Source organism: Homarus americanus, unplaced genomic scaffold (assembly GCF_018991925.1).
Source record: "Homarus americanus isolate GMGI-L3 unplaced genomic scaffold, GMGI_Hamer_2.0 scaffold55524, whole genome shotgun sequence".
NCBI lineage: Eukaryota > Metazoa > Arthropoda > Malacostraca > Decapoda > Nephropidae > Homarus > Homarus americanus.
Window position 1 is genome coordinate 46,763 of NW_024714121.1, and position 23,055 is coordinate 69,817.

A 23,055-nucleotide genomic window follows, 5' to 3' on the forward strand; every position below is an offset into this window, starting at 1 on the left:
TTGTTATTGGGAATTATAGGAAAGATTTTATTTATTTTCATTAATTGAGTAAGACAATCTGAATTCAATTTTGGTTCATGTATGGTCATGTTTGTTGAGATTTTTTTTTTTATTTATTAAGGCATTCTGAAGATAATCTGAGAGGGCTGGTGTAATGCCGTGATGTCAGTTTGAACCACCGTCCGAATTATCTCTTTCCGCGTCCATTCTGAGGTACTGAAACCTTGTCCGAATTCTTTCATTTTATTCGAGGCTTCAGAAGCACCATCCAAATTATATTTTCCTCATCTGAAACTCCATTACTACTGTCATCTGTTCTGAAGTCTCGTTTCAAATATATCTTCTTCATGTGAAGTTTCGGTACCTCCACCGTCTGCTCTGAAGTACCGCACAAATTATCTCGACCCTCTCATCTGAAGTCCCGGTACCTTCCACGTCTATCTTCCTCCTCCAACTCAACTCCTCTTACCCCCAGTCCCTCTCCTCCTCCTCCTCCTGCAGGCTTAAGTTCTCTTCATTACCAGACTCATTAACTAATTTATTATTCCCGAATTTTATTCCCGAGTCTTTGATTTTTAAGTCCTGGTCCGCGCTCAATGTTTGACTGTGTCTCGCTACACCTCCTCCCCTCAAAAATCCAAGATGCTTGCGGGACCTACCGACCTCGTCTTCTGTATTTACTCTTCTCTGTATAAGAGCCATTTACTGTCAGATTCTTCCAACAATGGCCTACGGAACCACACAACTCTCCTAAGGCAAGGGAAAAAAAATGCCCGCCAATCATTTTTCCTCTAGAAACGCCTCCCTTCCCGATTCGTTCTTCACATTACAAAATAAAAAACGCATTTTGTTTGCAGGCAGTTGAACGCACCTCATTCGCCATATCCATTATGTAGAGGGCAATTAGCTCTGACAAACACTCGCAGCGCTGCTACTAATTCCGATTCATATTATCCGAGGAGTCAACATGGGGGAGAGAGGAGGAGGAAGAGGAGCAGGAAGAGGGGGAGGAGGAGAATGGGGAGGGGGATGAGTGTAGAGAAGGAGGAGGAGGGGGAGCAGTGTGGAGAAGGAGAAGGAGTATGGAAAAGGAGGAGAAGGAGAGTGGCGGGGAGGTGGAGGAGAAGGAGGAGAGGGAGAAAGAGGAGGAAGAGGAGGAGGATTTAGGGAGAAGGAGAAGGAGGAGGATGAGTGTGGAGAAGTAGGAGGAGGAGAAGTAGGTGAAGGAGGAGGAGGAGGAGCTGGAGAAGTAAAGAGAGAGAGAGAGAGAGAGAGAGAGAGAGAGAGAGAGAGAGAACTGTTATCAGACGTGAGAGACAGAGTAGGACTGGTCTCTGCTTACTCGTGCAGTAATGGATGTTCCTCACTGGCTATTAGTGTGCTGTTGTCTACCTCCTTGTTGATGAGTCTGTGGATGACTCTCAGCCTTTGGGAGATGAGTCTTCTGATGAGTCTGTGAATATGTTAGAACTTCTTGGATATGACTCCCTTGACAAGTCTATAAAGGGTGTGTTAGTCTGTGAAGGGTGTGTTAGTCTGTGAAGGGTGTGTTAGTCTGTGAAGGGTGTGTTAGTCTGTGAAGGGTGTGTTAGTCTGTGAAGGGTGTGTTAGTCTGTGAAGGGTGTGTTAGTCTGTGAAGAGTGTGTTAGTCTGTGAAGGGTGTGTTAGTCTGTGAAGAGTGTGTTAGTCTGTGAAAGATGTGATAGTCTGTAAAAAGTGTGTTAGTCTGTGAAGAGTGTATTAATATGTAAGGAGTGTGTTAATCTGTAAGGAGTGGGTTAATCTGTAAAGAGTGTGTTAATCTGTAAAGAGTGTGTTGGTCTGTAAGGAGTGTGTTAATCTGTAAGGAGTGGGTTAATCTGTAAAGAGTGTGTTAATCTATAAAGAGTGTGTTAATCTGTAAAGAGTGTGTTAATCTGTAAAGAGTGTGTTAATCTGTAAAGAGTGTGTTAATCTGTAAAGGGTGTGTTGGTCTGTAAGGAGTGTGTTAATCTGTAAGGAGTGGGTTAATCTGTAAAGAGTGTGTTAATCTGTAAAGAGTGTGTTAATCTATAAAGAGTGTGTTAATCTGTAAAGAGTGTGTTGGTCTGTAAAGAGTGTGTTAATCTGTAAAGAGTGTGTTAATCTGTAAAGAATGTGTTGGTCTGTAAGGAGTGTGTTAATCTGTAAGGAGTGGGTTAATCTGTAAAGAGTGTGTTAATCTGTAGAGACTGTGTTAATCTGTAAAGAGTGTGTTAATCTATAAAGAGTGTGTTAATCTGTAAAGAGTGTGTTGGTTTGTGAAAAATTACACTAGGTAGGATTAACGAAACCCTGGATACTGATTCCTGTCTGGACGTCAATAAGAATATGACAGACCTTTTGCCACGCGCTACCTCTGAAAACATTTTGTTAGACAGCTGTGAGAAAGTTACTAATGCTTTTCTATTCACTAGGGAGAGACAGGCAGCGCGGACAATCAATACACCTCATACACAACCCACTACCAACCCAAACTCGCTTGCACCTCTTAATAGTGAATCACCTGCACCTCGCCACCACCATGAAATGAATGGCATTTCTCACTACTTTACCTGATGGAAAAACTAATTAAGATTTCATCGCTACTACGAGGAATTGGCGTCTTTATCTTACTCACGTTCACTTGTACACTCGTTCGTTCCTCCTTATCGTCGACACGTTCCTTCTATCGTAGACACTTTCTATCGTAAACTCGTTCCTTCTGTCGTATAGGTACGTTTCCTCTTCCCTCTATCGCCCACACGTCCCGTCTATCGTAAACACGCTCTCTCTATCATAGATACGTTCCCTCGTTCGTAGATACGTTCTCTCTATCGTAGACACTTTCTTCTACCGTAGACACGTTTTCTCCCTCGAAGACACCTTACCTCTACAGTAGACACGTTCTCTCTACCGTAGACACCTTCCCTCTATCGTAAACACGTTTCCTTTATGTAGACACGTTCCCCTTACTGTACGGGCGGTTGCTAATCATACTCGTGTTCCCATTTCAGACAGACTTATGCTTATCTCTGGCACGTTCCCGTCATACAGTCACGTTCTCCTATAGTACGTATCTTGCCTTAGCGTAGGGACGTTCCTTTACCGTAATAGCACCCCATATCAGGCGTATATGTCCTTATTATCTATACGCGACTCGCTGTGTATTACGCCGTTTATATATTATACGCACATCTCATTAATTTATGCACGCCTTTTACCCTATGCACGCCTCTTACCCTATGCACGCCTCTTACCCTATGCACGCCTCTTACCCTATGCACGCCTCTTACCCTGTGCACGCCTCTTACTCTGTGCACTCTCTTACCCCATGCACGCCTCTTACCCTGTGCACCCTCTTACCCTGTGCACTCCTTACCTGTGCACGCCTCTACCCTGTGCACACCCTCTCACCCCTGTGCACGCCCCTTACCCCTATGCACGCCTCTACTGTGCACTCCACCCCTGTGCACGCCCCCACCCCATGCACGCCTCACCCTGTGCACGCCCCACCCCTGCACTCTTCCACCCTGTGCACGCCCTCACCCCATGCACGCCCTTCTAACCGTGCACTTCTCTTACCTGTGCACGCCTTTAATCCTGTGCACGCCTCTACCCGTGCACGCCTCTCTACCCTATGCATCTCCCTTACCCAGTGCACGCCTCTCTACCCTGTGCACGCTTCCACCCTGTGCACGCCCTTACCCTGTGCACGCCCTCCTACCCCAGCACGCCTCTAACCCTGTGCACGTCTTAAACGCAGGTGGTGCACGTCATCAGGTCACCTATGACGTGTTTCCTCCCGAGAGCAACCATTGAAAGAGATGTAATCTAACCCGAATAACAAACTCATCAAAACTTAAATTGTTGTTCCTTGGTAAAAAAATAAAACTGAGCCTCGACGTTGTGTGCAGCGTGGCGGCCGTCTACACACACACACACACACACACACACACACACATACACACACACACACACACACACACACACACACACACACTGCATATCTAGGTATGTGCGTGTCTTGGTTTATGTACACATGTAGACACACTGCACATGACTACATTCACATAAACAACACCACATTTTCAGTGTTGGGCAGTAAATGTCAGTGAGGCGTGTAAGACTTCGAACCTGTGTATTGCATGGTCCCTGTCACAGTTACCAGACAACCAGGACGACACTAAGGTGTGTGTGTGTGTGTGTGTGTGTGTGTGTGTGCAGCTAATATATATATATATAATACGCCAGTAATGAAACATATTAAATTCCAGGAAATAATTAAATGTGCGTGATTTAATTCCCCTCTTCTTGGACTACATCAAGCTCATTTAATCCACCCAGATCCACAATGGCTCTTGAGAGAAGAGAAATTATCCATTCAAAATCTGACGCAGTCATCTCCTCTCAGCCGCTGGTCAGAAGACGGCTAAAATACAATACCGTTACCCAATCAAAAAACATAACAGCACTAGAGCAGTTGTCGGAACTTGTCTGTAAATTACACTTACACGCTGCACGGCTTGAAACACTGCCCGCCAGAAATTAGGTTTTGTAGGAGGTGATATTCAAAGTTGGTTGACGTTAGCAAAGGGGGAGGGGTTGTGGTGGGAAGCTAATGATATGAGAGTAGTAGGTTGGGGAGGAGAGTTGGTTGCAAATAGTGAAAAAGCAAGGGGAAGGATGAGGTAGAAGAGGTTTGAGGGAGGAAGGAAAAGGAGGAGGAGGAGAGAAGAGAGAAGAAGAGATTGATTTTAGGATTTTCTTAACTTGAGAAGAAGAGAAAAATAGACTAAAGAATTGGCCTCATCGACTTTTTGTGGACTTGTTAAATTGGTCTGTAATATGAATAGGATTAGTATTTATACCAGATATGAGAAGTCAAGTGCAGCAGAAGGAAGACCCCAGCAGGAGTAGACACAAAGACGGGCAGGATATTAAGCGGCCACGGCTGCAGGATCTCCCAGCCTTCACTGCTGTCGTCTCCTGGAAAATTTTATTACTGTGCTGAAATTGAAGTGGTGCCGAAATCGGCTCTCAGCATACCCGGTTTTACATGTTGGCTTAAGAGGACTTCCTTGATTCTGTTCCAGCTAGAGGGGAGTATCCTGCTGGGGAGTCACTACATCTCCAGGATTAACTCTCTCCTGAAACCATCACCATGAAGTTGCTGATTAAAAACCTTAAAGAGCAGTAAAGAAGGACAAAGATTACCTGCTTTTCTTTTTCTTTTTTTTCAGAACGGCGTGTCTGTCAACAATGTGGTCGAGGCTGTCTTCATCCTGTCAGCAAAGATGATCAGAGGCACACACCACACACACACACACACACACATGAGGGAGCCCTGAGACGTGTGTGTGTGGGTGAGTGAGAGAGAGAGAGAGAGAGAGAGAGAGAGAGACAGAGAGATAGACGATCCCACACTGCCAACATGACCCTCACTATCAGGGGACGCAAGAGCCAGTCTAGCCTGCCTCGCCCAGGTTCATGTGGCACCTGGGGCTCACAATTACTATTCCAGACATCAGCGGTGATTCACAAAGGATTGCCAACATTCCCACAGGTCCAGGTGCATCTCCTGCCAATTGCTGACCCATTCTTCACTGCCCCCTACTCCCCACCTCCTCGCCTCTTCCCTCCCTCCTCCCCCAACACTCTCGATGATATGCTTGCCAAGGGCCTAAGGAAGGCAAGCTGCAGGGGGTTTGATGAATTGATGAACACAAAGAAGGAGCAAATAGGGGATAGATTCATTGATAGTTAATAAATACAAAAAGGGTGACTAATAGGATGTATTCATTATTGATTAGGAATATATTCACTCTGGATTAAAATGAGCCCAGGAGTAAACAGACGGTGGGATTGTCTGATGAAGTGATCACTAGGCTGAGTATCGAGGTAAGATTCACTGATGAGTATAGATGAACACGAGATTAAACGGAATGAAGATTATCTTGATTAGATAAATGTATTATGAAGAGCAGAATAGTAGATCAATTTATGAGTAGATAAGAGAAGAGATTGGTAGATTCATTGACTGTAGATTACATAAATTGTATAAAAATGAAAACAATACAACTATAGAATAGTTTGCAAGGACGGAGAGGAATGAGTGTTAGACATGACATGAATGGGAGAGTGTAAGACTACAATCACGAGTAAGAGGCAAACATCCTTATTAACCATTTGAGTACGAGGGTTTAATTCACATCCTGAGTACGAGAACTTAACCCCATGAGTACGACGGCCCAACCCCTTGTTTAGGTGGTCCTCAAGGAGTTTGGTCATCGTCGTTGTACTCGAGGATTAAATGGTAGTGCTCAAGGGCTGAGTCGTCGTACTAAGGGTCTAAGTCGTTGTACCTCAAGGGATTATTAGGTGGTCTCTGCTCTAAGAGGTTAAATCCGAATACGGTAGTGAATTATAAATGAATCAGTGATCATGTTTGCAGATTAATTGCCTTTGGAGACGAAACTGACAGGTGATCAAGGTAGTATAATTGTGGTCATGGAACAGGTAAGATCCAAGACTCACCCATCCTGTCTCCTCCAGTCACTCATCCACCCCATCTTTACACCCCACAGTGAGTCATTAAACTCATCCATTCTCATTACTCACCTATTCCTAATTTCACCCAATCTATCCCCAAGTCACCCACCACTGCACTCACCCACCACTGCACTTCCACCTCTATCTCACCCCACCACCATAATTATCCACCCCAAACTCATCCACCTGAGGACTCAACCTAAACCATAAACTTGGTGCACAAACATATCAACAAGGGAGCCACATACACTCAGGTACAAAAGAGCCACTCAAAAGATGAAGTTTACAGGTAACATAAATTCTCTTCAGTAGTAATTATAGACAGGTACTTTGTTGGCTGCTCAATGAAGATTTATGAAATTTAATTACACACAATAGATATAAGCAAGTGTAGTAGAAATTCTATGAGAAAAAAATATGTAAGTTTTTTAAAGAAGAAAAATAAAGAAATCATAAAAAAATTGTATTTACTAATCTAAAACTGTCTCTCATTTCTTAAGGTCAACTGTAAAAATATTGTTTGTTTATTCTAAGTGGATCTTAAGGCAGCATTAAAAACAGTTACTTAAGGATATACATCACCTGTGTGTTGCAAGTAAGGAGGTGAGGAGTGTCAAAGACTCACCACTTCCTGCTTCCCACACACCTCCTCCTGCCTCCTGCACACCTCCTCCTGCCTCCACCACCTCCTCCCTGCCTCCCACCTCCTCCTGCCTCCTACACACCTCCTCCTGCCTCCCACCACCTCCTCCTGCCTCCTACACCTCCTTCGCCTCCCACCACCTCCTCCTGCCTCCTCCACCTCCTCCCCTCACCTCCTCTCCCACACCTCCTCCTGCTCCCCCACCCTCCTCCTGCCTCCCACACACCTCCTGCCTCCCCTCCTTCTGCCTCCCACATCCTTCTGCCTCCCACCACCCTCCTGCCTCCCACACACCTCCTTCTGCCTCCCCCACACCCTCCTGCCTCCCCACCTCCTCCTGCCTCCCACTCTCCAAATGCCTTTCACCCACCTCCTCCCTCTCCCACCACCTCCCTCCTCCCTCCCACCTCCTCCTTGCCCCTCCCCTCCTCCAAATGCCTCCCACCACCCTCCTCCCACCTCCCCTCCCTCCCACCATCTCCTCCTGCCTCCTACACACCTCCTGCCTCCCACACCTCCTCCTGCCTCCCACACACCTCCTCCTGCCTCCCACCACCTCCCTGCCTCCCACCACCTCCCCTGCCTCCACCACCTCCCCCTGCCTCCCACCATCTCCTCCTGCCCCTCCCACACACCTCCTCCTGCCTCCCACCACCTCCCTCTGCCTCCCACCATCTCCTTCTTCCCTCCCACTTCCTCCTGCCCCCACCACCTCCTCAGCCTCCCACAACCTCCTCCTGCCTCCCCACCACCTCCTGCTCCCACCACCTCCTCCTGCCTCCCCTACCTCCCCTGCCTCCCACCACCTCCCCCTGCCTCCCACCACTCCTCCTGCCTCCCCTCCTCCTGCCTCCTACACCTCCTTCTGCCTCCCACCTCCCCTCCTTCTCCTCTGCCTCCCACCACCTCCCTTCTGCCCTCCCCACACACTTCCCTTCTGCCCCACCACCTCATCCTGCCTCCCTGCCCTCCTCCTGCCTCCACCACCTCCCCTCCTTCTCACCCACTCACCTCTCCTGCCTCCTCCTTCCTCCCACCACCTCTCTCACCACCTCCTCCTGCCTCACCACCTCCTCCTTCCCCTCATCCCCCCCACCTCCCCCACCACCTCCTCCTGCCTCCCCTCCTCTTCTCCCACCACCTCCACCCACCACTCCCTCACCACCTCCCCTGTCCCACCACCTCCTCCTGCCTCCCCAGCACCTCCTCCCTCCCCCCACCACCTCCTCCTGTCCCACCACCTCCCTTGCCTCCCCTGCACCTCCTCCTGCTCCCCACCACCTCCTCTGCCTCCCCACCACCTCCTCCTGCCCACCACCTGCCTCCTGCACCTCCTCCTGCTCCCCACCTCCTCCCTCTGCCTCCCTACCTCCACCACCTCCTCCTGCTCCCCACCACCTCCTCCTGCTCCCACCACCTCCCCCTGCCTCCCCACCACCTCCTCCTGCTCCACCACCTCCTCCTGCCTCCACCACCTCCTCCTGCCTCCCACCACCTCCTCCTGCCCCACCACCTCCTCCTGCCTCCCACCACCTCCTCCTGCTCCACCACCTCCTCCTGATCCCACCTCCCACTGCCTCCCACCTCCTCCTGCTCCCACCACCTCCTCCCCTGCTCCACCTCCTCCCCTGCCTCCCACCACCTCCTCCTGCACCCACCACCTCCTCCCTGCCTCCCACCACCTCCTCCTGCCCCACCACCTCCTCCTGCACCCACCACCTCCTCCTGCCACCTCCTCCTGCTCCCACCTCCTCCTGCTCCCACCACCTCCTCCCTCCCACCTCCTCCCTGCTCCCACCCACCTCCTGCCTCCCACCACCTCCTCCTGCCTCCCACCACCTCCTCCCTGCCTCCCCACCTCCTCCTGCTCCCACCACCTCCTCCCCAGTCCCACCACCTCCCACTGCCTCCCCCCTCCCTCCTGCTCCCACCTCCTCCTGCCTCCCCACCACCTCCTCCCCTGCCTCCCACCACCTCCTCCTGCCCACCACCTCCTCCTGCCTCCCACCACCTCCTCCTGCTCCACCACCTCCTCCTGCACCCACCTCCTCCTGCTCCCACCACCTCCTCCTGCTCCCACCACCTCCTCCTGCTCCCACCCACCTCCTCCTGCTCCCACCACCTCCTCCTGCTCCCACCACCTCCTCCTCCTGCACTCCCACCACCTCCTCCCTGCCTCCCACCACCTCCTCCTGCCTCCCACCACCTCCTCCTGCTCCCACCACCTCCTCCTGCTCCCACCACCTCCTCCTGCCTCCCACCACCTCCTCCTGCTCCCACCTCACCTCCCTCCTGCTCCCACCACTCCTCCTGCCTCTCACCAACCTCCTGCCCCCACCACCTCCCTCCTGCCTCCCCACCACCTCCTCCTGCCTCCACCACCCTCCTCCTACCTCCCACCATCTCCTCCTGCCTCCCACCACCTCCTCCTCCCACCACCACCTCCTCCTGCCTCCCACCACCTCCTCCTGCCTCCCACCACCTCCTCCTACCTCCTCCCACCATCTCCCTCCTGTCACCACCTCCCTCCCTCCCACCACCTCCTCCTCCTGCCTCCCACCACCTCCTCCTGCCTCCCACCACCTCCTCCCACTCCCACCATCTCCTCCTGCCTCCAACCACCTCCCTCCCTCCCACCTCCTCCTCCTGCCTCCCACCACCTCCTCCTGCCTCCCCACCACCTCCTCCCTACCTCCCACCATCTCCTCCTGCCTCCAACCACCTCCTCCCTCCCACCACCTCCACCTGCCTCCCACCACCTCACCTGCCTCCCACAACCTCCCCACCTGCCTCCCCACGACCTCCTCCTGCCTCCTCCCACCACCGCCCCCTGCCAGCCTCCACCACACTGCACCTCCCACCACCTCCTCCTGCCTCCCACCACCTCCACCTGCCTCCCACCCACTTACCACTGCCTCCCCACTACCTCCTCCTGTCTCCCATTATCATCTCAAGCCTCCCACCACCCTCCTACCTCCCACCAACTCCTCCTGCCTCCAAACAACCTCCTCTCCCTCCCACCACCTCCTCCTGCCTCCCTCCACCTCCTCCTGCCTCCCACCTCCTCCTGCCTCCCACCACCTCCCCCTACCTGCACCCACTCCTCCTGCCTCCCACCACCTCCTCCTGCCTCCCACCACCGCCTCCTGCCTTCCACTACATCCTTCTACCTCCTCACCTCTTCCTGCCGCCCATGGATCCTCCCAGGGACAGCGGCTAAACCTGGGAACCCTCCCAGTGCAGGCGGCGTCCCCAGCAATCCTCCTAAGGGCGGCGGAGCTCCCAAGAACCCTCCCAGAACCAGCTGTATACCCAGGGAACCTCAAAGGTACATCGGTGCCTCCAGGGACCCTCTTATGGGCGGTGACGTCCCTTGGGACCCTCACAGGGGACAACACCCTAACTTATGATTTCCTGTTGGATACTCTATGACCCCTGGGTGCAGTAGTTTTTGCTCTATTTAAAACTCTCGGAGATGGCTACGTTAAATAATTACAGCAGGAAATCATAAGTTGGGGTGATGTGCTGATTGACTGCTCTCATCTCCTATTGGCTGTAAAGTGGTGGGTTAAAAGAATAGGCCACCAACCATACTTGAGTAAGGGACTTCTGGAGGTATATAATATATATGAGACAACAAACAAGCATGCCATAGGGCCCCCTGGGGACCCTTGGTAGGGTCCCTGGGGGCGCTGCTGTCCTTAGGAGGTTCCATGGGGGCTCCATCGCCCCTGGGAGGGTTCCTGAGGGCATCCGCTTTTCCTGGGAGAGTCCCTGGATGTAAGGCTGCCACAGCGATGGACCCTGGACAAGCACTGCCCCTTGGAGGGTCCTTGGGGGCTCCACAGCCCTTGGGAAGGTCCCTGGGGGCGCCGCTGCCTCTGGGAGGGTCCCTCGATACAACCGCTGTCCCTGGGAAGGTCCCCTGATGCTCAATATCCCCTAAGAGAGTCCCTGGGGGAAGCCCCTGTCACTGGGGGTCTCTCGGGACGCGACTGCCTCTGCGAGGGTCCCTCGAGGCACTGCCGCCACTGGGAGAGTCCCTGGGGGCGCTGCTGTTCCTGGGAGGTCCCAGGGTGCTCCGCCTCCCCTGTGAAGGTCCCAGGGGGCACCGGTGCCTCTGGGAAGGTCACTCGAGACACCCGCTGTCCATGAGAAGGGCCCTGGGTGCGCTGCTGTCCCTGAGAAGGTACCTGGGAGAAGCACTGTCCCTGGGAGGGTCCCTGGAGACGCTGCTGCCTCAGGGAGGGTCCCTGGAAGCACTGCCGCTCCTGAGAGAGTCCCTGGGGGCACTGCTGTCCCTGGGAGGGACCCTGGAGACTGCCACAGTCCCTGGGTGCATTACTAGGACCGTCAGACATGTAGGACCGCTGGGTGACGTAGTTTTTGCTCTATTTAGAAATCTGGGAGATGTAACGTTAAATAAATACACCGCCCAAGACATTTCCAGTATCATTGCATTCTGAAGAAGGTGTCGGAGAGTAATGTCCAACAGGAAATCATAAGTTGGGGTGTTGTGCTGACTGACTGCTCTCTTCTCCTATTGGCTGTAATATGGTGAGTTAAGCGACTAGTCCACCATTCATAGGTAAGTAAGGGACTCCTGGAAGTATGTAATATATATGACACAACAAACAAGCATGTCATAGGGCCCTGGGGACCCATGGTAACGTCCCAGGGTGGGGCACCGCTTCTGGGAGGGTCCCTGGATACTCCTCCGCTCCTGGGAGGGTCCCTTGGGGTGCAGCTGCCACTGGGAGGGCACCTGGAGGTACGACTGCCCCTCGGATGGTCCCTGGGGGTTTCGTCGCTCCTATGGGGGGCCCTGGATCCTCCGCCACCCTTGGGAGGGTCCTTGGGGACAGTCTCTGTCCCTGGTCGGGTCCCTGGAGATTCGGCTGCCCCTGCGATGAACCCTGGGGCTCAGCTGCTCCTGGGAAGGTCATTGGGGGTCCGCCGCCCCTGAGAGGGTCCCTTGAAGCAGAGGGAGGGTCCCTCGAGGCTGCTGCTGCTGTCCCTTTAAGGCTCCCTGGATGCCCGGCTGTCCCTAAGCGGGTCCCTTGGGAAAACCCCTACCCAGAGAGGGTTCCTAGGGACGCGTCTGATTCTGGGAGGGCCCTTTGGGGCTCACCAGACTATGGAAGGGTTCCTTGGGCAGCTGCTGTCCCTGGGAGGGTCCCTGGAGGCAAGGCTGCCCCTTGGATGGTCCCTGGGGGCTCCGTTACCCCTGGGAGAGGTACCTGGATCCTCCACCTTTCTTGGGGGGATGGTTCCTGGGGGCGCCGCTGCTCCTGGATGGTCCCATGGGACGCAGGTGCCGCTAGGAGGGTCCCTGGAGTCACTGCCGCCCCTAGGAGAGTCCCTGGGGGCACCAGTGTCCCCGAGAGGGTTCCTGGGTGCGTGGTTGCCCTTGGGAGGGTCACTGGACGCACTGTCGCCCCTAGGAAAGTCTCTGGGGTCGCTGCTGTCCCTAGGACGGTCCCTGGAGGCTCTGCCGCCCCTGGTATGGTCCTTGGGAGCTCCGATCCTCCGGGGAGGAACCCTGAAGGTGCCGGTACCTCTAGCATGGTCCATGAAGACAGCTGCTCTCCCTGGAAAGGCCCCTGGGTGCGCTTCTGCGCCTGGGAGATTCTCTGGGGGCACCAGGGTCCCTGGGAGGGACCCTGGGTGCATGGGTGCCCCTGGAAGGGACCTGAAGTCACTCCCGCCCCAGGAAAACTCCTAGCGGGCGCCGCTGTCCCTGGGAGAGTCCTGGGGGCAGCAGCTGTCTCTGAAAGTGTCCCTAAGAGCGTCAGTCCTGTACGATCCCTTTGAGCAGTAGTTTTTGTCCTATTTAGAACTCTGGGAGGAGCAACGTTAAATAAATACACCGCTCAAGACATTTCCAGTGTCATCGCATTCTGAAGAAGGTAACGGAGAGTAATATCCAACAGGAAAACATAAGTTGGGGTGTTGTGCTGACTGACTGTTCTCTTCTCCTATTGGCTGTAAATATGTTGGGTTAAAAGAATAGTCCACCAATCATAGTTAAGTAAGGGACTTCTGGAAGTATTTAATATATATGACACAACAAACAAGAATGCCATAGGGGCCGAGGGACGCATTGTAAGGTCCCAGGGTGGGGCGCCGCTTCTGGGAGGGTCCCTGGATACTCCTCCATTCCTGGGAGGGTCCCTTGGGGTGCAGCTGCCACTGAGAGGGCACCTGGAGGTACAAATGCCCCTGGGTTGGTCCCTGGGGGCTTCATCGCTCCTATGGGGGGCCCTGGATCCTCCGCCGCCCTTGGTTGGATCCTTAGGGACAATCACTGTCCCTGGTAGGATCCCTGGAGGTACGGCTGCCCCTGCAATGGTCCCTGGGGTCTCCGCTGCTTCTAGGAAGGTCCTTGGGGTTCCGCAGCTCCTGGGAGATTTCTTGAGGCAGAAGAGGGTCCATTGAGGCAGCCGCTGTCCTTTAAAAGCTCCCTGGATGCCCGACTGTCCCTTAGCGGGTCCCTGGGGGAAGCCCTTACCCCGAGAGGGTCCCTGGGGGCATCTGCTGTTGCTGGGATGGTCTCTGGAGGTATGGCTGACCCTGGGATGTTTCCTGGGGGCTCCGTTACCCTTGGGGAGGTCCCTGGATCCTCCGCCTTCCTTGGAGTGGGGGGGAGGGGGGAGGTGCCTGGGGGTGCCGCTGCTCCTGGAAGGTCCCATGGGAAGCGGGCGCCCCTTGGAGGGTCCCTGGAGGCACTGTCGCCCCTAGGAGAGTCTCTAGGGGGCGCTGCTGTCCCTGGGAGGTTCCCTGGAGGCTACGCCGCCCCTGGTATGGTCCTTGGGAGCTCCGACACCCCTGGGAGGATCCCTGGGGGCGGCTGTGCCTCTGAGATGGTCCATCAAGACAGCTGCTATCCCCGGAAAGGTCCCTGGGTGCGCTGCTACGCCTGGGAGAGTCTCTGGGGGCACCAGTGTCTCGGAAGGGACCCTGGGTGCTTGGCTGCCCCTGGAAAGGTCCCTGGAGTCACTCCCGCCCCGGGGAAATTCCTTGAGGGCGCCGCTGTCAATGGAAGAATCCTGGGGGCAGCAGCTGTCTCTGGAAGTGTTCCTAAGAGCGTTAGTCCTGTAGGATCCTTTAGAGCATTTGTTTTTGTCGTATTTAGAGCTCTGGGAGATGCGACGTTAAATAAATACACCGCCCAAGACAATTCTAGTATCATCGCATTCTGAAGAAGGTAACGGAGAGTAATATCCAACAGGAAAACATAAGATGGGGTGTTGTGCTGACTGACTGTTCTCTTCTCCTATTGGCTGTAATATGGTGGGTTAAAGGAATAGCCCACCAATCATTGTTAAGTAAGGGACTTCTGGAAGTATAAAATATATACGACACAACACAAATGCATGCCATAGGGCCCTGGGGACCCATGGTAAGGTCACAGGGTGGGTCACTACTTCTGGGAGGGTCCCTGGATACTCCTCCATTCCTGGGAGGGTCCCTTGGGGTGCAGCTGCCACTGGGAGGGCACCTAGAGGTACGACTGCCCCTGGGATGGTACCTGGGGGCTTCGTCGCTCCTAGGGGGTCCCTGGATCCTCCGCCTCCTTTGGGAGGGTCCTTGGGGACAGTCAATGTCCCTGGTAGGGTCCCTGCAGGTACGGCTGCCCCTGCGATGGTCCCTGGGGGCTCCGCTGCCTCTGGGAAGTGCCTTCGGGATCCTCCGCCCCTGGGAGAGGCCGTTGAGGCAGAGGGACTGTCCCTCGAGGCAGCTACTGTCCCTTGAAAGCTCCCTGGATGCCCGGCTGTCCCTGAGAAGGTCCCTCGGGGAAACCCTACCCTGAGAGGGTTCCTCGGGACGCGGCTGCTTCTTGGAGGGTCCTTGGGGGCTCACCACCCGACTCTAGGAGGGTCCCTGGGGGCAGCTGCTGTCCCTGGAATAGTCTCTGGAGGTACGGCCGACCTGGGATGGTCCCTGGATCCTCCGCCTATCTTAGGGGGGGGGGTGCCTGGGGGCGTCGCTGCTCCTGGATGGTCCCATGGGACGCAGGCGCACCTAGGAGGGTCCCTGGAGTCACTGCCGCCCCCAGGAGAGTCCCTGGGGACACCAGGGTCCCTGGGATGTTCCCTGGGTGCGCGGCTGTCCCTGGGAGGGTCCCTGGAGGCTCTGACGCTCCCGGTACTGGTCCTTGGGAGCTCCGACACCCCTGGGAGGATCCCTTGGGGCGCCAGTGCCTCTGGGATGGTCCATCAAGACAGCTGCTGTCCCTGTAAAGGTCCCTGGGTGCGCTGCTGCGCCATGGAGAGTCTTTGGAGGAACCAGTGTCCTTGGGAGGGACACTGGGTGCATGGCTGCCCCTGGAAGTGTCCCTGGAGTCACTCCCGCCCAGGGGAAACTCCTTGCGGGCGCCGCTGACTCTCTATCCTCACTACTTGCCCTTGGCACCCTCGACTCAGGTTGTCACGCTCTTGTCTCTGAAGCCAGACACAAATATGCGTGCCTTGTTGACCGGGGTGTCAGGGTCAAACTGTTGTGGATCCCCTCTCGCATAGGCCTCATAAAACATGACAGAGTTGATGCCCTCGCCAAACTTGCGTCTAACAAAGACACCGTTGAATACAATTTGGGTCTGTCAAAAAGAACCCTTAAAAGTGTAATTAGGAAAGAACTTATTGATGAGTTTGACGCAAGTAGACTAGTGCAAACAGGCACTAGTCGATCCATAGGATACCATGATGAGATGTATCAAGTGAAACATGTATATGGAGCAAGTAACAAGTTCACTAGATTACAAAATGTTGTAACCGCTAGATTAAGGTTAGGATATAAGTACCTTTGGCAGTATGTTCCTCAAGCAGATGTAAACAAAACTAAATGTAAAGTGTGTGGCCATACATATGGCCACACACTTGAACACTACGTCCTCGACTGTGTGAAGATAGAACCTTTTAGGGTCAGGTCCAAGCACACTGTGTGTGAAATGGCACAACACTTCATCTTAATGGCAAGATAGCCGACATATTAAGATTGTATCCACTTTTTTTGCACTTAGTAACTATATCAATTCTCATGTACAGAACCAAATACACAGTGCTTGAATACCTCTCACATAAAGGTGAATAACAAAGTGTGAGGCCAGACATACTGCCTCACACGCCTGTACTCACGCATTTGTGAATAAGTTACCCTTTATGTATAGAACTAAACAAATAATGTAAATGAAATACTGTGTAACTTTCAGTGCCATAATATCCTGACAACAGGGGTTAATTATTATGACCCTTTGTAAAACCTACTCTGTAATCCTTTTGCGCTACCGCTCACAGGATGAGTGTGGGGTGCACAATAAAGTAGCCGCCGTAAGCGGCAAAATAAAAAATCATATGTCTCTGGAAGAGTCCCTAAGAGCGTCAGTCCTGTAGGATCCCTTTGAGCAGTAGTTTTTTCCTATTTAGAGCTCTAGGAGATGCGACGTTAAATAAATACACCGCCCAAGACATTTCCAGTATCATTGCATTCTGAAGAAGGTAACGGAGAGTAATGTCCAACAGGAAAACATAAGTTGGGGTGTTGTGCTGACTGACTGCTCTCTTCTCCTATTGGCTGTAATATGGTGGGTTAAAAGAATAGTCCACCAATCATAGTTAAGTAAGGAACTTCTGGAAGTATGAAATATATATGACACAACAAACAAGCATGTCACAGGGCCCCTGGAGACCCTTGGTAGGGTCCGAGGGTGGGGCGCCGCTTCTGGGAGGGTCCCTGGATACTCCTCCGTTCCTGGAAGGGTCCCTTGGGGTGCAGCTGCCACTGGGAGGGCACCTGGAGGTACGACTGCCCCTGGGATGGTACCTGGGGGCTTCGTCGCTCCTAGGGGGGTCCCTGGATCCTCCATCTCCCTTAGGAGGGTCCTTGGGGACAGTCACTGTCCCTGGTAGGGTCCCTGCAGGTACGGCTGCCTCTGAGATGGTCCCTGGGGGTCCCCCTGCTTCTGGTAAGGTCCTTGGGGATCCTCCGCCCCTGGGAGGGGCCTTTGAGGCAGAGGGACTGTCCCTCGAGGCAGCTACTGTACCTTGAAAGCTCCCTGGATGCCCGGCTGTCCCTGAGAGGATCCCTGGGGAGCGGCTGCTTCTGGGAGGGTCCTTGGGGGCTCACTCGACTCTGGGAGGGTTCCTGGGGTCAGCTGCTGTCCCTGGAAGGATCTCTACAGGTACGGCTGCCCCTGGGATGGTCCGTGGGGGATTCATTACCCCTGGGAGGGTCCCTGGATCCCCACGTTTCTGTGGGGGTGGGAGCCTGGGGGCACCGCTGTTCCTGGAAGGTCCCATGGGAGGCAGGTGCTCCTAGGAGGGTCCCTGGAGTCACTGCCGCCCCTAGGAGAGTTTCTGGGGGCACCAGTGTCCCTGGGAGGATTCTTGGAGGCACTGTCGCCCCTAGGAGAGTCTCTGGTGTCGCCGATGTCCCTAGGAGGTTCCCTAGAAGCTCCGCCGCTCCTGGTATGGTCGTTGGGAGCTCCGACACCCCTGGAAGGATCCCTGGGATGGTACATCAAGACAGCTGCTGTCCCTGGAAAGGTCCTTGGCTGCGCTGCTGCTCCTGGGAGAGGCTTTGGAGGCACCAGTGTCCCTGGGAGGGACCCTGGGTGCATGGCTGCCCCAGGAAGGGTCCCTGGAGTTACTCCCGCCCCGGGGAAACACCTTGCGGGCGCCGCTGTCTCTGAGAGAGTCCTGGGGGCACCAGCTGTCTCTGGAAGTGTCACTAAGAGCGTAAGTCCTGTAGGATCCCTGGGAACAGTAGTTTTTGTCCTATTTAGAACGCTGGGAGATACATGTTAAATAAATACACCGCCCAAGACATTTAAAGTATCATCGCATTCTGAAGAAGGTAACGGAGAGTATTATCCAACAGGAAAACATAAGTTGGGGTGCTGTGCTGACTGATTGCGCTCGTCTCCTATTGGCTGTAATATGGTGGGTTAAAAGAATAGTCCACCAATCATAGTTAAGTAAGGGACTTCTGGAACTATGAAATATATATGACACAACAAACAAGCATGCAACAGGACCCCTGGGGACCCATGGTAAGGTCCCAGGGTGGCGCACCGCTTCTGGGAGGGTCGCTGTATACTCCTCCGTTCCTGGGAGGGTCCCTTGGGGTGCAGCTGCCACTGGGAGGGCACCTGGAGATACGATTGCCCCTCTGATGATCCCTGGGGCCTTCGTCGCTCCTAGGGGGGTCCCTGGATCCTAAGCCTCCCTTAGGAGGGTCCTTGGGGACAGTCACTGTCCCTGGTAGGGTTCCTGGAGGTACGGCTGCCTCTGCGATGGTCCCTGGTGACTTCGCTGCTCCTGGGAAGGTCCTTGGGGGTCCGACGCCCCTGGGAGGTTTCTTGAGGCAGAGGGAGGGTCCCTCGAGGCAGCTGCTGTCCCTTGAAAGCTCCCTGAATGCCCGGTTGTCCCTGAGCGGGTCCCTTGGGGAAGCCCCTACCCTGAGAGGGTTCCTGGGGAAGCGGCTGCTTCTGAGAGGGTCCTTGGGGGCTCACCCGACTTTGAGAGGGTCCCTGGGGACATCTGCTGTCCCTGGGAGGGTCTCTGGAGGTACGGCTGCCCCAGGGATGTTTCCTGGGGGCTCCGTTACCCCTGGCAAGGTCCGTGGATCCTCCGGCTTTCTTGGGGGGACGGTGCCTGGGGCACCGCTGCTCCTGGATGGTCCCATGGGACGCAGGCGAACCTAGGATTGTCCCTGGAGTCACTGCCGCCCCAAGGAGAGTCCCTAGGGACACCAGTGTCCCTAGGAGGGTCCCTAGATGCCCGGCTGTCCCTGAGCGCGTCCCTAGAGGCACTGTCGTCCCTAGGAGAGTCTCTGGGGGCGCTGCTGTCCCTGGGAGGGTCCCTGGAGGCTCCGCCGCCCTGGTATGATCCTTGGGAGCTCCGACACCCCTGGGAGGATCCCTGGGTGCGCCGGTGCCTCTGGGATGGTCCATCAAGACAGCTGCTCTCCCTGGAAAGGACCCTGGGTGAGCTGCTGCACCTGGGAGCGTCTCTGGGAGCACTAGTGCCCCTGGGAGGGAACCTGAGTGCATGGCTCCCCCTGAAAGGGGCCCTGGAGTCACTCCCACCCTGGGTACACTCCTTGCGGGCCCCGCTGTCCCTGGGAGAGTCCGTGCGGGCAGCAGGTGTCTCTGGAAGTGTCCCTAAGAGCGTCAGTCCTGTAGGATCCCTTGGAGCAGTAATTTTTGTCGTATTTAGAGCTCTGGGAGATGCGACGTTAAATAAATACACCGCCCAAGACATTTCCAGTATCATCGCATTCTCAAGAAGGTAACGGAGAGTATTATCCAACAGCAAAACATAAGTTGGGGTGTTGTGCTGACTGATTGCTCTCTTCTCCTATTAGCTGTAATATGGTGGGTTAAGAGAATAGGCCACCAATCATAGTTAAGTAAGGGACTTCTGGAAGTATATAATATATACGACACAACACACAAGCATGCCATAGGGCCCTGGGGACCCATGGTAAGGTCCCAGGGTGGGGCACCGCTTCTGGGAGGGTCCCTGGATACTCCTCCTTTCCTGGGAGGGTCCCTTGGGGTGCAGCTGCCACTGAGAGGGCACCTGGAGGTACGACTGCTCCTGGGATGGTATCTGGGGGCTTCGTCGCTCCTAGAGGGGGCCCTGGATCCTCCGCCTCCCTTGGGAGGGTCGTTGGGGACAGTCACTGTCCCTGGTAGGGTCCCTGCAGGTACGGCTGCCTCTGAGATGGTCCCTGGGGGCCCCGCTGCATCTGGTAAGGCCCTTGGGGATCCTCCGCCCCTGGGAGGGGCCTTTGAGGCAGAGGGACTGTCCCTCGAGGCAGCTACTGTCCCTTGAAAGCTCCCTGGATGCCCGGCTGTCCCTGAGACGATCCCTCGGGGAAGCCCCTACCCTGAGAGGGTTTCTGGGGAGCGGCTGCTTCTGGGAGGGTCCTTGGGGGCTCACTCGACTCTGAGAGGGTCCCTGGGGGCAGCTGCTGTCCCTGGAAGAATCTCTGCAGGTACGGCTGCCCCTGGGATGGTCCGTGGGGGATTCATTACCCCTGGGAGGGTCCCTGGATCCCCACGTTTCTTAGGGGGTGGGGGTGGGAGCCTGGGGGCACCGCTGTTCCTGGAAGGTCCCATGACACGCAGGCGCCCCTAGGAGGGTCCCTGGAGTCACTGTCGCTTCTAGGAGAATTCCTGGGTGCTCCAGTGTAATTGGGAGGGTCCCTGGGTGCGCGGCTGACCCTGGGAGGGTCCCTGGAGGAACTGTCGCCCCTAGGAGAGTCTCTGGGGTAGCTGCTGTCCCTGGGAGGGTCCCTGGAGGTTCCGCCGCTCCTGGTATGGTCCTTGGGAGCTCCGACACCCCTGAGAGGATCCCTGGGGGCGCCGGTGCCTCTGGGATGGTCCATCAAGACAGCAACTGCCCCTGAAAAGGTCCCTAGGTGCGCTGCAGCGCCTGGGAGAGTATTTGGGGGCACCAGTGTCCCTGGGAGGGACCCTGGGTGCATGGCTGCCCCTGGAAGGGTCCCTGGAGTCACTCCCGCCCAGGGGAAACTCCTTGCGGGCGCCACTGTCTCTGGGAGAGTCCTGGGGGCAGCAGCTGTCTCTTGATGTGTCCCTGAGAGCGTCAGTCCTGTAGGATCCCTGTGAGCAGTAGTTTTTGTCCTATTTAGAACTCTGTGAGATGCAACGTTAAATAAATAAATACACCGCCCAAGACAATTCTAGTATCATCGCATTCTGAAGAAGGTAACGGAGAGTAATATCCAACAGGAAAACATAAGTTGTGGTGCTGTGCTGACTGATTGCGCTCGTCTCCTATTGGCTGTAATATGGTGGGTTAAAAGAATAGTCCACCAATCATAGTTAAGTAACGGACTTCTGGAAGTATTTAATATATATGACACAACAAACAAGCATGCCATAGGGCCCTGGGGACCCATGGTAAGGTCCCAGGGTGGCGCACCGCTTCTGGGAGGGTCGCTGTATACTCCTCCGTTCCTGGGAGGGTCCCTTGGGGTGCAGCTGCCACTGGGAGGGCACCTGGAGATACGATTGCCCCTCTGATGATCCCTGGGGGCTTCGTCGCTCCTAGGGGGGTCCCTGGATCCTAAGCCTCCATTGGGAGGGTCCTTGGGGACAGTCACTTTCCCTGGTAGGGTCCCTGCTGGTACGGCTGCCCCTGCGATGTTCCCTGGTGGGTTCACTGCTCCTGGGAAAGTCTTTGGGGGTCCACCGCCCCTGGGAGGTGTTTTGGGCAGAGGGAGGGTCCCTCGAGGCAGCTGCTGTCCCTTGAAAGCTCTCTGGATGCCCGGCTGTCCCTGAGCTGGTCCCTGGGGGAAGCCCCTACCCTGAGAGGGTTCCTGGGGACGCGGCTGCTTCTGGGAGGGTCCTTGAAGGCTCACCCGACTTTGGTGGGAGGGTCCCTGGGGGCATCTGCTGTCCCTAGGAGGGCCTCTGAAGGTATGGCTGCCCCTGGGATGTTTCCTGGGGGCTCCGTTACCCCTGGGAAGGTCCCTTGATCCTCCGCCTTTCTTAGGGGGGGTGCCTGGTGGCGCTGCTTCTCCTGGAAGGTCCCATGGGACGCAGGCGCCCCTAGGAGGGTCCCTGGAGTCACTGCCGCCCCTATTAGAGTCTCTGGGGGATCCAGTGCTCCTGGGAGGGTTCCTGGGTGCGCGGGTGCCCCTGGGAGGGTCCCTAAAGGTACTGTTGCCCCCAGAGAGTCTTTGGGGCGCTGCTGTCCTGGGAGGGACCCTGGGTGCATGGCTGCCTCTGGAAGGGTCCCTGGAGTCACTGCCGCCCCGGGGAGACTCCTTGCGGGCGCCTCTGTCCCTGGGAGAGTCCCTGCGGGCAGCAGCTGTCTCTGGAAGTGTCCCTAAGAGCGTCAGTCCTGTAGGATCCCTTTGAGCAGTAGTTTTTGTCGTATTTAGAGCTCTGGGAGATGCAACGTTAAGTAAATACACCGCCCAAGACATTTCCAGTATCATCGCATTCTGAAGAAGGTAACGGAGAGTAATATCCAACAGCAAAACATAAGTTAGGGTGTTGTGCTAACTGATTGCTCTCTTCTCCTATTGGCTGTAATATGGTGGGTTAAAAGAATAGTCCACCAATCATAATTAAGTAAGGGACTTCTGGAAGTATTTAATATATATGACACAACAAACAAACATGCAACAGGACCCCTGGGGACCCTTGGTAGGTTCTCAGGGTGGGGCGCTGCCCCTGCGAGGGTCCCTGCCGGCGCCGACGTCCCTGAGGGAAGGAGGGAGGGGCGCCGACGCCCCCAGGAGACTCCCGGGTGACACCGGTGTCCCTTGGAGGGTTCCTGGGTGCGCATCTGCCCCTGGGAACTTCCCTGGAGACGCTGTCGCATATAAGAGAGTCCCTGGGGCGCTGTTGTCCCTGGGAGGGTAACTGGATGCTCCGCCGTTCCTGGGAGGGTCCCGAGGGCGCTGTCTGCCTCTGGAAGGGTCTCTAGAGACAGGCGCTGTCTCTGGGAAGCTCCCTGGGTGTGCAGCTGCCTCTGAGGGGGTCTCTGGGGAAGCCCCTGTCCCTGGGAGGGTCCCTGGGGACGCAGCTGCGTCTGGGATGGTCCTTGGGGACTCTAACGCTTCAGATAGGGTCCCTGGGAGCAGCCGCTGTCCTTGGGAGGATTGCTGGAGGTACGGCTGCCCCTGGGATGGTTCTTGGGCGCTTCGACGCCCCTGCGAGTGTCCCTGGATGCTTTCTCGTTACTGGCAGGGGCTCTGGAGGTGCTATCTTCACCTGGATGGCTCCCCGAATGCGCTGCTGCCTCTGGGAGGGTCCCTGGGTTTCCGCCGTCCCTGGAAAGGTCCCTGGAGACATTCACTGTCCCTGGTAGGGTTTCTGAAGG

General features: G+C 55.3%; 3 protein-coding genes across 3 annotated transcripts; all 3 read right to left on the reverse strand.

The window, feature by feature from the left end:
* Positions 1 to 11,124: 11,124 nt before the first annotated feature.
* LOC121875711 lies at positions 11,125 to 11,553 on the reverse strand. Its single transcript, XM_042380359.1, has one exon. The coding sequence runs from the start codon at positions 11,551 to 11,553 to the stop codon at positions 11,125 to 11,127; it is 429 nt and encodes a 142-aa protein (XP_042236293.1).
* A 282-nt stretch (positions 11,554 to 11,835) lies between these two features.
* On the reverse strand, positions 11,836 to 12,138 carry LOC121875717 (basic proline-rich protein-like). The gene has a single exon (XM_042380371.1). It carries the CDS (start codon positions 12,136 to 12,138, stop codon positions 11,836 to 11,838), a length of 303 nt encoding a protein of 100 aa, XP_042236305.1.
* Positions 12,139 to 13,941: 1,803 nt separating this feature from the next.
* On the reverse strand, positions 13,942 to 23,027 carry LOC121875726 (collagen alpha-1(I) chain-like). Its single transcript, XM_042380381.1, has 12 exons — positions 22,848 to 23,027; positions 22,487 to 22,764; positions 21,093 to 22,112; positions 20,297 to 20,822; positions 20,022 to 20,206; positions 18,800 to 19,414; positions 18,342 to 18,650; positions 17,413 to 17,967; positions 16,855 to 17,293; positions 15,056 to 15,396; positions 14,724 to 14,972; positions 13,942 to 14,287 (listed from the first exon to the last, which is right to left on the reverse strand). The coding sequence occupies exons 1-12, from the start codon at positions 23,025 to 23,027 to the stop codon at positions 13,942 to 13,944; spliced, it is 5,043 nt and encodes a 1,680-aa protein (XP_042236315.1).
* Positions 23,028 to 23,055: the final 28 nt, after the last annotated feature.

Bases quoted from the DNA above. Each gene is read 5' to 3' on its own strand.
- LOC121875717 (XM_042380371.1), bottom strand. From the start codon at position 12,138: ATGACCTTCCCAGGAGCAGCTGAGCCCCAGGGTTCATCGCAGGGGCAG.
- LOC121875711 (XM_042380359.1), bottom strand. From the start codon at position 11,553: ATGTCTGACGGTCCTAGTAATGCACCCAGGGACTGTGGCAGTCTCCAG.
- LOC121875726 (XM_042380381.1), bottom strand. From the start codon at position 23,027: ATGTCTCCAGGGACCTTTCCAGGGACGGCGGAAACCCAGGGACCCTCC. The intron at 19,415-20,021 runs GTAGCTGCCTCG...CGCATCTCCCAG, and splicing joins CAGGGAGCTTTCAAGGGACA to AGCTCTAAATACGACAAAAA. The intron at 14,973-15,055 runs GTGAGCCCCCAA...GGACCTTCTCAG, and splicing joins GACCCTCCTAGAGTCGGGTG to GGACAGCCGGGCATCCAGGG.